The following is a 14,688-nucleotide window of genomic DNA, read 5'->3' on the forward strand; positions in this document are numbered from 1 at the left end:
AAGAGATTCAAATAAATAAATAAAAATTGTCTTTTAACACAGTGTATATTGCAAAAGATTCAGGGGCTATAGCCCAAGTATTATTTGAAATATTCAGGGGCTATATCCCCAGTTGTATTTGAAATATTCAGGGGCTATATCCACAGTTGTATTTAAAATATTCAGGGGCTATAGCCCCAGTATTATTTGATTGGAGTGTCTCTTGAGAAAAATAATCCATATAATCCTTCTGCATTATCAATATTTTCAATACAAACCATTATATCAGTTTTGCTGCTTAGATTTAGTTTCATGAATATTTAAACCATTAGATAGTATGTATGCATGGTAGTGTAATACATTTTAACATACTGATATTTGATTGAAATATATGTATTAGTTTGTTTAGAAGATAATGCATGCTAAATATGTTGGCAACATGTGTCCTGTTCGAAATCAATTTGTTTTTCTGTAAATCAAAAATTGGAATTTCTCACATGAACTTTCAAGACGTTTAGCATGTTTATTAATTGCACCTAACATGAGAAGGTATATGGCATTCATGAAACCCTTTCGATCTTTAAACAGATCACTGAGGCAATTTTTGGATATTTCAGCTTCTGAAATTTTTTTTTTTTCACCCAAATCTTTACAAATATTGTGTAAGATTATAATGTGCAGTATGCAAAATTAACACCTTGGCTGCTGAAGAGAACTGTAACGCACTGCCAAGAGGTTAACTTACTACTAAACAAACATGTTGCATTAATAACAAGCAGATTTAATTACATAGAGCAACAGAAAAAACAATACAAATGAAATCTTATCTGACAGGAAAAAAAAGCAACGACTTATCTGATGATTTACAGAAGACAAACAAATATTTGCCTGAAACCTTCCTGTTTTTTTAATACATTGTGTCAAGTGGTGCGTATATATTTTTCTCCCTGTACGAAGCTGCTTGTCAGAGCATGCGCTGCTCTTTGCAGGTCAACTGGGGTGCAACACGTGCGCTTGGAGATGCATAGAACCGCCACTGATTGTTATGGGAGTTTTGACACTGATAAATAATACCCCAAATTTTTTACTACCGTATCACAGATAAATTGCAATTTGAACATGGGTAAAAAAATTAAAGGTACTGAAAAGAAAGTGCACTAATGCAGATACATCTGCTTTTCCAAATGCTTAAGGTTGATAACTGTACATGAAATGAGCTTCAATTTTTAAGTCCTTCACATTCTCCCTAAATTTGTTTCGTTCCACAAACTTGCTCCATATATCCCAAATATTAGTCATTTTTCCTTTGTTGATATTTAAATAAGGGTATGATAAATAATATTTATAAAAATGTATGTTCTTATCCTGATTTAAACTGTATTTTGTCCTTGCCTATAAACTAAGCTGTGAGAAATGTCCCAATCAGCCAATGAGGATGTATTCTGCAGTAGCCCACTAATTTCAAAATTAGATTGAACAGCTTTAAAGGGACACTAAACCCAATTTTTTTCTTTCATGATTCAGATAGAGCATGCAATTTTAAGCAACTTTCTAATTTACTCCTATTATCAAATTGTCTTTCTTCTTTTGCTATCATTATTTGAAAAAGCAATAATGTAAGCTTAGGAGCCGGCCCATTTTTGGTCTAAATGTAGCCACCAATCAGCAAGTGCTACCCAGGTGCTGAACCAAAAATAGGCCCGGCTCCTAACCTTACCTTTCTGCTTTTTCAAATAATGATAGCAAGCGAATAAAGAAAATTTGATAATAGGAGTAAATTAGAAAGTTGCTTAAAACTGCTTGCTCTATCTGAATCATGAAAAAAAAAAATTCTCATGCAAAAAACATTTTAAAATAACTGCAGTATATATATTTTTTTGTTTAATGTCCATTTAATGCATATATTGGACTTTATTTAGCTACTGCAGTAGTGGACTTAAATATTATCCAAGTCAAGAAATATTTGGGTGTCTCCCATTAACTGTATATTTGTATGCAGTGTTCCCTCTAAGGCCAGTTTTGTGGGCGGCCCATCAGTGAAACAGTTAATTAGGTAACCGCACCCTGCAATTAACAAACAATGCACAATGTAGACTGTAAGGTAAGGTTCTCTTATTAACTGTTTCACTGCTGGGCCATACTCTTAGAGGAAACACTGTTTGCATGTATATCACAGGCAGCTGCTGGAACATCTTGAATATGGTACAAGGGACTAACTTGCAAACTGCATTTTAACATGATGCTTCTTTCATTGTTAATTTAAAAGGACATTAAAGGGACATAAAACAGGTTAAGATCTGTGCATATCCTAAAAGGGCTAATTAATTAGTAATAGTTTGCATAAAAAATTGTTTAAATATTGCTGGCAAGTATTTTAAAATAATTTACAAAAATAAGCAAAATGAATTACATAGCTAAGCTGCCTGGAGAAGCCAACTCCGCCCACCCTTACCAGTGTTTAGACACAGGCATTGCATTTCAACTGAGCTCACAACTTCTAGTCATGCTCCAGCAGATAAACCCTATGCATTTTTGTATTCTACCAAAACAACAATAGATATAGATACAGCCATAGAAGGAAATGTGTGGGGGGGAGTTAGAGCTTCACAATTCAGAAACTAAAAAGAAAAGGTTAATGGTGAGGCACTGCAGTATACATTTGCAGGTAAAGTAATTAAAGAATATATTTATATATTTTGTCCCTATCCCAACTTGTTTTAAGTCCCTTTAAACACTTCTGTCTTTTGTGTACAGTTCTGCATGCCACACGCTCCCTAAAAGCCAAAAAGCAAACTCCTTAAACTGCAAATTCTGTGAATCAAATAGCTGGTTCAGGAAATTTGCAGCATTTTAAAACCATATGTTACAGAATTTGATTTTTGCCCTCTCTAAGGAGTGCCAGACAAAGCACAAGTATTACATAAAGCAAGATGTTTTTATGTCCCTTTAATATAGATCCCTGGATACAAGATGGAACCCCTAGTCAGCTGCCTGGAATGTTGAAAACCTTAGACCATTTCTGCATGGAAGTAACCTTTCCTTAATTATATAAAAGTTAAAGTTCAGTAATTCTTATTTAAAACAAACAAACCACATGTATAAAGAATACAGTCTAGCATCAAAGAAATTATCTTCTGTTGAACATAAGGTAGACGATTTGTGCACCAGAAATGCTTTGCAGTTACTTTATACATATGCCCCAGTGTGCCTTCCCACTAATTCTTAAAGGGATTTTAAACAGTCTGTTTAATTGTTGTAATAAAAAAGCACTAAGCAGTTGCTTATACTTAAAGGGATATGAAACCCAATTTTTTTTCTTTAATGATTCAGATAGAGCATGCAATTTTAAGCAGCTTTCTAAATTACTCCTATTATCAATTTTTCTTCGTTCTGTAGGTATCTTTATTTGAAAAAGCAAGAATGTAAAGCTTAGGAGCCTGCCCAATTTTGGTTCAGGATCCTGGGTAGCGCTTGGTGATTGAAAATCCTTTGCTCTTAAAACATTGGGGGGCAGGGGCTACACTGAGAATATCTAAGTGCTAATTTTGCAAGAAAACAAGTAAGTTATTTGCTGTTTTACAATATCTTTTTCGTTGTATATTTACTTTGATTTCACATATTTTTTTTCCCAAAGGAGCACTGTTTAATATCCCTTTAACATAATTCTGACAGAAAAGAAAAGAGGTGAGAATGTTAATTTTCAGAATAAACTGAACTACACAAGTAGGATGCAATACTGCCACAATGGTTACAAAAATGACCTATATTCAAAAAAAATTAAAATAATAATAATAAAAAATAAAAATAGACATAAACCTTCCTTCGTATTCCATGTAAATCTATCCACATTGTGTATAAATACATTTTGTGTGTTTTTTTTAAAAAATCTCTATCTACACATTTTTACCCTCTACATATATACCTTCTTTTTTACCTTTTTTCAATGATTACAACACTATACAACCAGTCAGCATGTGTGTGTGTCTCTTAATGTAATAGGTACTGTTTATACATATAACTTTAAATGCCACAGACATCAAGATGTTCACACATCTGAAAGGGAAGAAAAGTCAAGTTTTACAGAATTCATTGTCCAGAATTTCATTTTTTTTTGTTTTGCTTTTGTTTTATGTTCTGTTCTTGATTTTTTTTTTCATCTGGTCCAAACTTCTTGCACAACCAAGTTTTAGTTTGTCCTACATGCACGGAGCACATCCACATTTGGTCGGCTTCTCCACATCTTCGACAAAAGAGGATCCGTCGCTGCACTCAAACATGTACTTCCTACGCTTCATGCGTAATCCGGTGCAGCAGCCATGATTTTGGCAGGAACCGCGGCAGTCTATCCAAGAAACTGTGCGAGTTGTTTGGCAGATGGCATAACCTCTCTGGACTTGGTAATAATCACGGACAGGCTCACCTCTACATTCCGACTCTAAATGAATAAGAAGAATATTTAAAACAGAAATAAAATAAAATGTTTGTGTAGTAAAAAAATTGCAATTTACTTTCATTGTTTCATTTTTTGCCCTTTCCTGTATTTAATTTGTTTGCCAGTTCCGGTTAGAAGTGGAAGTGCAGAATCTAGACTTAAAGTGACACTGAACCCAATTTTTTTTCTTTCTTGATTCAGATAGAGCATGCAAATTTAAGCAACTTTTTAATTTACTCCTATTATCAATTTTTCTTCGTTCTCTTGCTTTCTTTATTTGAAAAAGAAGGCATCTAAGCATTTTTTTTGGTTCAGGACCATGGAAAGCATTTGCTTATTGGTGGGTGAATTTATCCACCAATCAGCAAGAACAACACAGTGTGTTCACCAAAAATGGGCCGGCATCTAAACTTACATTATTGCATTTCAAATTAAGATACCAAAAGAATAAAGAAAATTTGATAATAGGAGTAAATTAGAATGTTGCTTAAAATTGCATGCTCTATCTGATTCACGAAAGAAAAAATTTGGGTTCAGTGTCCCTTTAAAGGAACAGTCAAGTCCAAAATAAACTTTCATGATTCAGATAGGGCATGTGATTTTAAACAACTTTCAAATTTACTTTTATCACCAATTTTTCTTTGTGCTCTTGGTAATTCTTAGTTGAAAGCTAAACCTAGGTAGGCTCATATGCTAATTTTTTTAGACCTTGAAAGCCGCCTCTTCTAAAAATGCATTTTGACTTTTTTTGCCACTAGGGGGCGTTAGTTCATGTGTGTCACGAACGTGGAGTTACCTAGGAGTCTGCACTGATTGGCTAACATGCAAGTCTATCAAAAGAACTGAAATAAGGAGGCAGTTTGCAGAGGCCTAGATACAAGATAATCACATAGGTAAAATGTGTATTATAATAACTGTGTTGGTTATGCAAAATTGGGGAATGGGTAATAAAGGGATTATCTATCTTTTTAAACAACAAAAATTCTGGTGTTGACTGTCCCTTTAACTCTCCAACAGTGATTGGTTGCATATTCTAGTAGTAACACATTTAAAACTGTCCCTTAATAGGCTCAGCAAAGAAGGTAACCATGGTTACAAAATAGTGACACCCATTACCTAAATTCTTTAATGTTTAAAAACCTGTATAATGTTAAAACTACATCTGCATATTATTTTCAGGCTAATCTTTGTACTAAATACACCATTCTATTTTGTATTGTATTTGCACTACAATATCCCTTTATGCAAAAAATTTATGATATTTCAGGATATTTGGACTGATCTGAATGGCGAAGATGGCAGCCGCATTCGGCAATTTTCGGAGATGGATTTATTCTTGTGTAAATGCAGATATTAGTGTGTTGCACAAGAAGAAATCTGGCTCTGAAAATTGCCGAATATGACTTGTGATTGTCATTTTCGGCATTCTCATTGGCCCGAATGTCTCAAATGCACATTCCTAGTTATGTGTGTTTATGCAAAGTTAAGTTGAGAACGTCTAGTAGTGGAGTGTTTAAATCCACTAATTTAAACTTAAAACCTGGTGTTAACATTTTTTTTACCATTTAATGTTTAAATATGAATGAATAACTGATTATTCTGTCTGGTCTTGTAAACTGCTGGCATCAAATTATATGAATTACAATTAGAAGTCTAAAATCATAATTACCTTGGTCACAAACATCTCCCACATAACCATTGTCACACTCGCAGTAGGCTTCACCCAGGTCTGAGATCTGACAGCGGCCATTCTGACACTGCAAATTCTTGCATGGATTATACAGCTCTGCTTGTTGGTTACACAGAGCACCCTTGTAGCCATCTTGGCACAAACAGCTGTAGGTTAATGCATCAAGCGGCCTACAGGTTCCATGGACACATCTGGCAAAAAGAAATTATAATTGAAACTTTGCTGAGCAAAAATGTAGATAAAATATTACCAGTTTATAACATAAAATCATACTGCCTATGCATGGAAGCGCAAATGCGTCAGGTCAAAGGGAGTTCACTACTGAATTGTATGTTCTGATACAAATAAACCATTAATGATGAATGGCTTTATGGACTCAGACTCTCTCTTCTAACTCAGGGCTTTCTCCTGATAAAATTATAAAGGTAAATGAGGTTTCCGTACAATGTGTATTTACTTACTTATGCCCCTGACAGGGGTTATGTGACTGCTGATCACAGTGTGGACCTATCCATCCTGCATCACAGTGGCAAAGAGGTCCATTGGCAGCGTTGGGCTGGCATATGCCATGAAGACAAAACAGTTTCCGGCATGGTTCACAACCCGGTACAACGCCAGGCTTCATCTGGGTTTTAGTAAAATCTTGCAGCTCATTGTTGATATAGAGATTGCGAATACAGCCGTGAAAACTGGATCCGTTAAGGATTTGCCATAATCGGAAAGCTGCTGAATTAACATCTACTGGCATTCCTATAAAAAAGTAGGGGGAAAAAACAATACGCTGAATACTAATTAAAGTATATAGAATAAGTGTCTGGATTAATAATAGTTTTATACAGGAGCTCTCAATCATTATGCCTGAACACAGTGGCTTCTATTCCAATCTATTGATTTGCCATAGAAGTTGCCTTTCCAGCTTCCTTTTCTAAGCTGTGCTGGTACATAAGAATGGCTACTATTTGAATTCTAACCAAAACTGACATTCAGTATATTTCAGTTCTGAATAGAAGCATTTATGTTACACAAATATTAGCAACATTTCTTCTCGGAAAAACTGTTTTCAGTGAGAACTTTTACCATACACGTTCACATGAAGCATATCTGGATACACCCTGTGTACACTTGCTTAAAGAGCTAATGATTTAATTGGCCTAGATTCATAGATGCTTGTGAACTATCTTGTTTTGTCTAGCAGTCATGTCTTGCTATTTCAAAGCTGATGGGGTTTTTCTTTTTCTTCTTTTCTTTAAAAGGGGCATAAAATACCCAAAAAATAATTTCATGATTCAGATAGAACATACAATTTTAAACAATTTACCAATTTACTTCTATTATCAAATTTTGTTTGTTTTCTTGGTATCCTTTGTTGAAAACCAGGAAGGTAAGCTCAGGAGTGTGCACGTGTCTGCAGCACTATATGGCAGCAGTTTTGCAACAGTGTTATAAATTAGTAAGAGCACTAGATGGCAGCACTATTTCCTGTCATGTAGTGCTCCAGACATGTGCACGCTACCTATCTAGATGTCTCTTCAACAAAGAATAACATGAAAATTAAGCAAATTTGATAATAGAAGTAAGTTGGAAACTTTTTTTAAATTGTATTCTCTATCTGTATCATGAAAGAAAAATTTGGGTTTCATTTCGCTTTAACTGGGTTTTATTGTTTTTCTGCATATGTTAGATAGGACTGTTTATTGATGACATTTTTATTTTTATTAATTAGTTTGTTATGTATGGTTTTCAAGGCAGTTTTGTGATGTTTGGACTTTGATTATAAAGAAGCTTAACTCGCAATGAATGGCTTTGATTAGGGTCAAGTACAAAGCTTTATGAATACCACAATTTTTGAGTTGTGATGCTAATGCAACCTTCTATTGCAGGATATTTGTCACACTAAATGGTTTTCATCGAATGACAATGACTCAAGTTAGGTAATGCATACAAACACTGGTCCTCTGAAAAGACACAGTATTTGAACATAGGGGCATGGGGCATATCTTGCGATACAGTGTTAGATTTTAGTAGAAAAAGTTTTGCTAGTGCACATGTATAGCAAAAATGCTTCCATTGAAAACTAAAATACACCAACGTGCATTTCAACTTTCAATGGAATGTTTCTTCAAGCCATCAGCATTACTAAACTACAAGACGAATGTGTTTCACTGGCTTTTTTCAAGTGGAATTTTACAGGGTTGTTTTTCAAAGACCAAAGTGAAAGTAAAACATGACAGCAAATTGATTCAATTTTAAAAATGGCTACCTAATGTTATTAAATGCACTTTTATTTTTATTTTCATTTGCCATGAATATTGTCTTGAATCATTATAATGTTATGAAGAATACTTATTATTTCCATATTATTTTGCTAATGTACACATTTTAGAAATTTTAAATTGAAAAAAATATATATAATTCTGTCCAGACAAACTTCGGATGAGTGATTCTTTAGAAAGATGCTGTACAGAGACCCTGCGTCATGTATACTAAATCCTCCCAGAGAATACAGGAATAAGCCAGCTTCATAGAAGAGACTCATTATGTGTGTTGTACATGAGGAAATACAGATGTGAGGGAGTAGGAGGGCCAGAAGTAAACAATAAAGGGTGCCTGGATAATAAGGTGCTAGGCATTATAGTGAATTAACAGCAGGGGAGTTAAATAATCTTTTACTGTATTTACTCTCTGTGGAAGCTAGTATTACAGCTTCCTATTGGCTGCAGCAATGTGTCTCAGGAATGGAAGAAGCTAGTATTACAGCTTCCTATTGGCTGCAGCAATGTGTTTCAGGAATGGAAGAAGCTAGTATTACAGCTTCCTATTGGCTGCAGCAATGTGTCTCAGGAATGGAAGAAGCTAGTATTACAGCTTCCTATTGGCTGCAGCAATGTGTCTCAGGAATGGAAGAAGCTAGTATTACAGCTTCCTATTGGCTGCAGCAATGTGTCTCAGGGATGGAAGAAGCTAGTATTACAGCTTCCTATTGGCTGCAGCATTATGTTTCAGGAATGGAAGAAGCAGCGAAAATCAGTGGGGAGAAGGACAAGTAAGCTAAGTAAGGGTAAAGGGGAGTTGATTTTTCAAATGTTTGTATTCACTTTCCTTTTATTTTTTACAGGATCTGCAAGGTAATCATTTTTATTAAATTGACATAACAATTCTAAAAGAAAGAATTCTGTGTTAGATCATTTTATTATTGCACTATTGCTTGCAGATAACTGTATATTTAATTGCTGCAAAGGGGTTAAACACATTTTAAAGTCAGCTTCTGAGCAACAATGCACAAATGAGACCTTGCTGAACACTTCTGGTAAGCCAATGCCCCGAGGCATGTGTGTGTAGCCAACAATCACCTGCTAGCTCCCAATAGTGCATTACTGCTCCTGAGCCTATCTAAGTATGCTTGTCAGCATAGGATACCAATAGAAAAGTCTCTTAAAAAAGCATACTCTATCTGAAACATAAAAGTTTAAATCTGACTTTTATGTCCCTTTAATGCTAGTTTTAAATAGGACTGGTATTGCGCCCCTTTAACTCACATTAAGAATAATGTAAAACTTACAATACAAAATGGTGTCTTTTTTATTTTAACTGGATCAGAATTTTGATTTATTGAAAGTAAAAAATATTACAATGCAAATATGTCCTTCAAAACAAAGCCATAAAACAATGATGTTGAATTCCAATTTTGCCAAAAAGGTTTAGTTAAAGGGATGCTGAACCCAAATTTGTTCTTTCATGATTCAAATAGAGTATGCATTTTTAAGCAACTTTCTAATGTACTTCTATTATACATTTTTCTTCGTTCTCTTGCTATCTTTATTTGAAAAATAAGGCATCTAAGCTAAGGAGCCAGCACATTTTTGGTTCAGCACAATGGGCAGCACTTGTTTATTAGTGCTGTCCAATCAGCAAAGACAACCCAGGTTGTTCACCAAAAATGGGCCGGCATCTAAACTTACATTCTTGCTTTTCAAATAAACATACCAAGAGAATGAAGAAAATTTGATAATAGGAGTAAATTAAAAAGTTGCTTAAAATTGCCTGCTCTATCTGAATCACGAAGGAAAAAAATTGGGTTCAGTGTCCCTTTAATGTGATTCCTAATACAGAAAGAGCCTTAAATGCAAATGTAAAACATCAATAATGCATATAAAAAAGCTTTATAGCATACATATAAAAAGCATCAACTTAAATGATAAAACATATTTTTGCATTTAAAAAAAACATTTTAAAAGGACAGTCAACACCAGAATTGTTATTGTTTAAAAAGATAGCTAATCCCTTTATTACCCATTCCCCAGTTCTGCATAACCAACACTGTTATGTTAATACACTTTTTACCTCTGTGATTACCTTGTATCTAAGCCTCTTCTGATAGCCCCCTGATCACATGGCTTTTTATTTATTATCTATTGACTTGCATTTAGTACTGTGTTGTACAGAACCCACAGGAGAGAGCACAATGTTATCTATATGTCCCATATGAACTAGCAGTCTCCTGTTGTGAAAAGCTTATAAAAAGCATGTGATAAGAGGCTGTCTGTAGTGGCTTAGAAACAGGCAGAAATTTAGAGGTTTAAACGTTATTAAGTATATTAATATAACAATGTTGGTTGTTCAAAGCTGGGGAATGGATCGTAAAGGCGTTATCTATCTTTTTAAACAATAACAATTTTAGTGTAGACTGTCCCTTTAAACATGGTTAAATGTATATTGAAACTAGCAGGAAGTATATGTTTGTGCACAATGCATTCTCTAGTATCAATAACTCAGTGACTGATAAAGACAACCCCATATAACTCAATTGTTGACCAGGGTCACTCCTCCAGTAAACAAAATCTAACTAACATTAATTCAGTACAGAAACATTAATAAAAATAAATAAAAAACAGTAATATTTCTTAAACATCTTTCAAACAGAACAAGAAAAATAAATCCTTGTCTGTTTTATAATCATTGTGGACTGTTTTTAGGTACTTATGATGCAAACAACAATCATTATTGATGTATCTCTCATAATCCTACTTTATCTATATACTGCTAATCCATTACTTAGCCCTGCGCTTTATGAAAATACATTACATTAGAAGATGTAAACAAGAAGATCTGATTAGCTAATGCTGTAGTAAGCAGATACAAATGGTAATAAGGAATACTGACTTGTTTTGTAACTATATACATATGCTATTTAATATATATCTAACCATAGTACACATCCCTCTGGTGCTTACCTCCTACATACAAAGGTGCTTCACTGTTAAGAGTGTAATGTTTTCCAAAGTTATCCATTGTCATAGGCGCCCCACCATCAATAGAAAGATTTACCATCTGGTCAAAGGTAACCAATTCTACTGTATGGAATTGTCCGTCATTGATAGTCTCCGCGCTGGAAAAGAAATTGTCAAATAAACAACCTCATTATACATCTATTGAAACAATAATGGCTCTCTGGGGGTTTTTACGAATGGTCTGCTAATTCCCAATTACACACTGGCCTGGAGGCATATGGCATAGCAATGCCATCTGCTAATGACCTGCCCTAGTTAAACGGCAAAATCTCTCATTTCAATACTGATTACTTTCATCTAATAAAAAAGTCTACCTTAGATATGCTTCTGTAGTGATTTATTTGTATCAATATTTTACTCTTGATTTAATATACAACTGTGCTATATAGAAAGGAATTTACATATGCATTATATTTATATGCAGTATATATATATATATATATTGTCTTATTTTTACATATTTATGTCCCTTTAATCTTGGTTATCCAAAAAAAAATGTGTTTATAGTGTAAATATCATAAAATGTGTGAACCTAAATTTATGATCCCTGTAAATTAGGAACAATCCAGTCTGAGATAGAAAACTTGGGGACGGGTAATCTGAAACTCTACACAGCATGGAGAGAAATCAAACATTTTTTTTTGTTTGTTATATTGTAATATATGTATCTCTCCCTCACGCCCAGAACTATGCATAGTGAGATAAACTGTTCTCATAGTAAAATGTTAATTCATTGAAGGACCTTGCAGTGCTGATTGGACTTTTTAGATAATCCCTCCAGAGAGGAGAGCTTTAGATCATTAAAATCTGTTATTGATTCAGACAAGAGAGTCGAAAATGATTTAAGAAAGAACAAAATAATGATTGTATGTTACAAAAATATGGTTACCTGTAGATGGCCGAGCTTGGAAAGCTTCCAGGGTCATAACTCACTCTCACATGACCTTGGTATAACTCTACAGCCATATGGTCATGGTCACCATTGTATAGAAGAATTCCATTATCTTCTGCCGTGGAGACCTAAGTATTGTAGCAAACACAAGAAAAATATACAACAAAATATTATGATATTCTCTCAAAATGTAGAGAAGCTCAGAATCCTAAAAAAATTGCTTATGCTACTATACGCTTTAAAACAAAATCCCTTTTTTACCAACCTGAAGAGTGATGTTTGCACGAGGCCAGTTCTGCAGATCTGTAAATTGCAGGTAGGTGTCTCTATCAACAAAGTTTACACTTAGGAGTTTCTCACACTTGGTACCACCAAATCCTGGGAGACAATGGCACACAGCACTGTTTCCCAACTCAATGCAGTTGGCACCATTCTGGCACTCAGCTAGTTTACATGGGCTTGGCAATGAAGATGGCATTTCACAAAGCTGACCACTATAAGACAGAGATTAAATGCATTATTTTATTTTTCTCATAATTTCTAAACAGAGCTTTATATAAATTTCTTGTGTATGTGATGCAGTAAAGTTGAGGAAATCCAGTGAAACTAGTAACACCCTTAAAGGGACATTAACCCAAATTTTTCTTTCATGATTCAGATAGAGAATACTATTTTAAACAATATTCCAATGTACTTCTATCTTCTAATTTGCTTTATTCTTTAGATATCCTTTGTTGAAGAAACAGCAGTGCACATGGGTGAGCCAATTACAGGAGGAATCTATGTGCAGCAACCAATCAGCAGCTTCTGAGCCTATCTAGATATGCTTTTAAGCAAAGGATATCAAGAGAATGAAGCAAATTAGATAATAGAAGTAAATTAGAAAGTTGTTTAAAATGGCATACTCTTTCTAAATCATGAAAGAAAAAATGTGGGTTTAATGTCCCTTTAAAGGGACATTCCAGTAAAAAATTAAATGAACATAGATTAATTACATTTTTGAATAGAAACATATTTGCAATATACATCTATTAGCAAAAATGCTTCTAGTAAAAGTTATCACTGTTTTACTGTTAACATTTTTCTCTGCACGTACAAAGGAAGCTTAGCTAGATATTCTCAGTGCACCAGCATTTTAAATACTGCAGCTGCTCAGAGCATCAGTGGAGCTTGTATCATGTCAGCAATTAACAAATTGAGTCATTACCAGAAGGTACAAGCACCTTAGGCTTTCTGAACAACTACTGTGTTTAAAATGCTGGTGCAAGATGCATACTTAAAGGACCAGTAAACACAGTAGATTTGCATAATCAACAAATGCAAGATAACAAGACAATACAATAGCATTTACTCTGAATTTCAAATAAGTAGTAGATTATTTTCTAACACATTTCAAAGTTATGTATATTTCCACTCCCCCTGTACCATGTGATAGCAATCAGCCAATCACAAATGCATATACGTATAATCTGAGTTCTTGCACATGCTCAGTAGGAGCTGGTGACTCAAAAAAGTGTAAATATAAAAGACTGTGCACATTTTTTTTTTTTAATGGAAGTAAATTGGAAAGTTGTTTAAAATTACATGCTGTATCTGAATCATTAAAATGTAATAAAACCTGAGTGTCCCTTTAAATACACATTTGAAACAGCTATAGCTTTTATTATAAGCATTTTTGCTAATACAAGTATATTACAAAAAAAGATTCTATTCAATAACATAATGAAGGACTTCCTATTGGAGGCGGAGCAAGCAGGTAGCTGCAGGTGCTGTGGAAGCTTCGCGCCTCTGTATGAGGCCCAATTAATCACCAACTGGTGCCTTGCTGCCCTTGGCCACATTCAGGTCTGGGCTATGGGTCTCTGACCCGGCACAAGGAAGGCAACATTTTGCAGCCTAATAGTGCACGCCGGCTGGTGCACACCTTTCTCCATTGGAAAGAGACACTTGCAGATAAGCCCTACGGATGGTTTATAGTGCTGTGCGGTGGTTACCATGACCTTTCTTGCTGAAATCTGTATGGCATACAAAAGCGGCTACCCCCAAGTGGACTGCTCCCTATAAAGAGCTACTGGAGCCTATCTCACTGAAAGATTACCTGCCTTATAAACTCTGCATATTTCCTGGAGCCGGTTATACAAAGCTGTCGCTACAATACTCACCTGGCGAAGTGGGTGGTGCCGGCAAGCGACGGGCTCTTCCTGCTCCTGGCCAAGGTCTGAGCTGTACCCGGAGCGGTTTCTGTGAACTGGATACGCCGGAGGACGCTGTCGTCACGAGCAGCGGGGTTGCTCTCCCTGGATGAGAGTTGCGGCGGACGTGAGGTGGGAGCCCCCTGGATGGGCATACAGCCAAAGTATTGGTCCCTCCCCCAACGCAAGGTGCGGATAGCTGCCTCATAGTGCGG

At 35.1% G+C, this 14,688-nt stretch overlaps 1 protein-coding gene across 1 annotated transcript in view; it reads right to left on the bottom strand.

Moving 5' to 3' along the window:
- Nucleotides 1-479: 479 nt before the first annotated feature.
- SLIT1 (slit guidance ligand 1) overlaps nucleotides 480-14,688 on the bottom strand; it is a 503,550-nt gene continuing 489,341 nt past the window's right edge. Inside the window, exons 32-37 of the mRNA XM_053692504.1 lie at nucleotides 12,547-12,775; nucleotides 12,279-12,409; nucleotides 11,333-11,487; nucleotides 6,563-6,851; nucleotides 6,081-6,292; nucleotides 480-4,414 (exon numbers count right to left, since the gene is read on the bottom strand). Coding sequence (XP_053548479.1) covers nucleotides 4,176-4,414; nucleotides 6,081-6,292; nucleotides 6,563-6,851; nucleotides 11,333-11,487; nucleotides 12,279-12,409; nucleotides 12,547-12,775 — 1,255 coding nt within the window. The 3' untranslated portion in view covers nucleotides 480-4,175. The remainder of the gene's footprint in view (nucleotides 4,415-6,080; nucleotides 6,293-6,562; nucleotides 6,852-11,332; nucleotides 11,488-12,278; nucleotides 12,410-12,546; nucleotides 12,776-14,688) is intronic.

This window comes from Bombina bombina, chromosome 9, assembly GCF_027579735.1.
Source record: "Bombina bombina isolate aBomBom1 chromosome 9, aBomBom1.pri, whole genome shotgun sequence".
Lineage (NCBI taxonomy): Eukaryota > Metazoa > Chordata > Amphibia > Anura > Bombinatoridae > Bombina > Bombina bombina.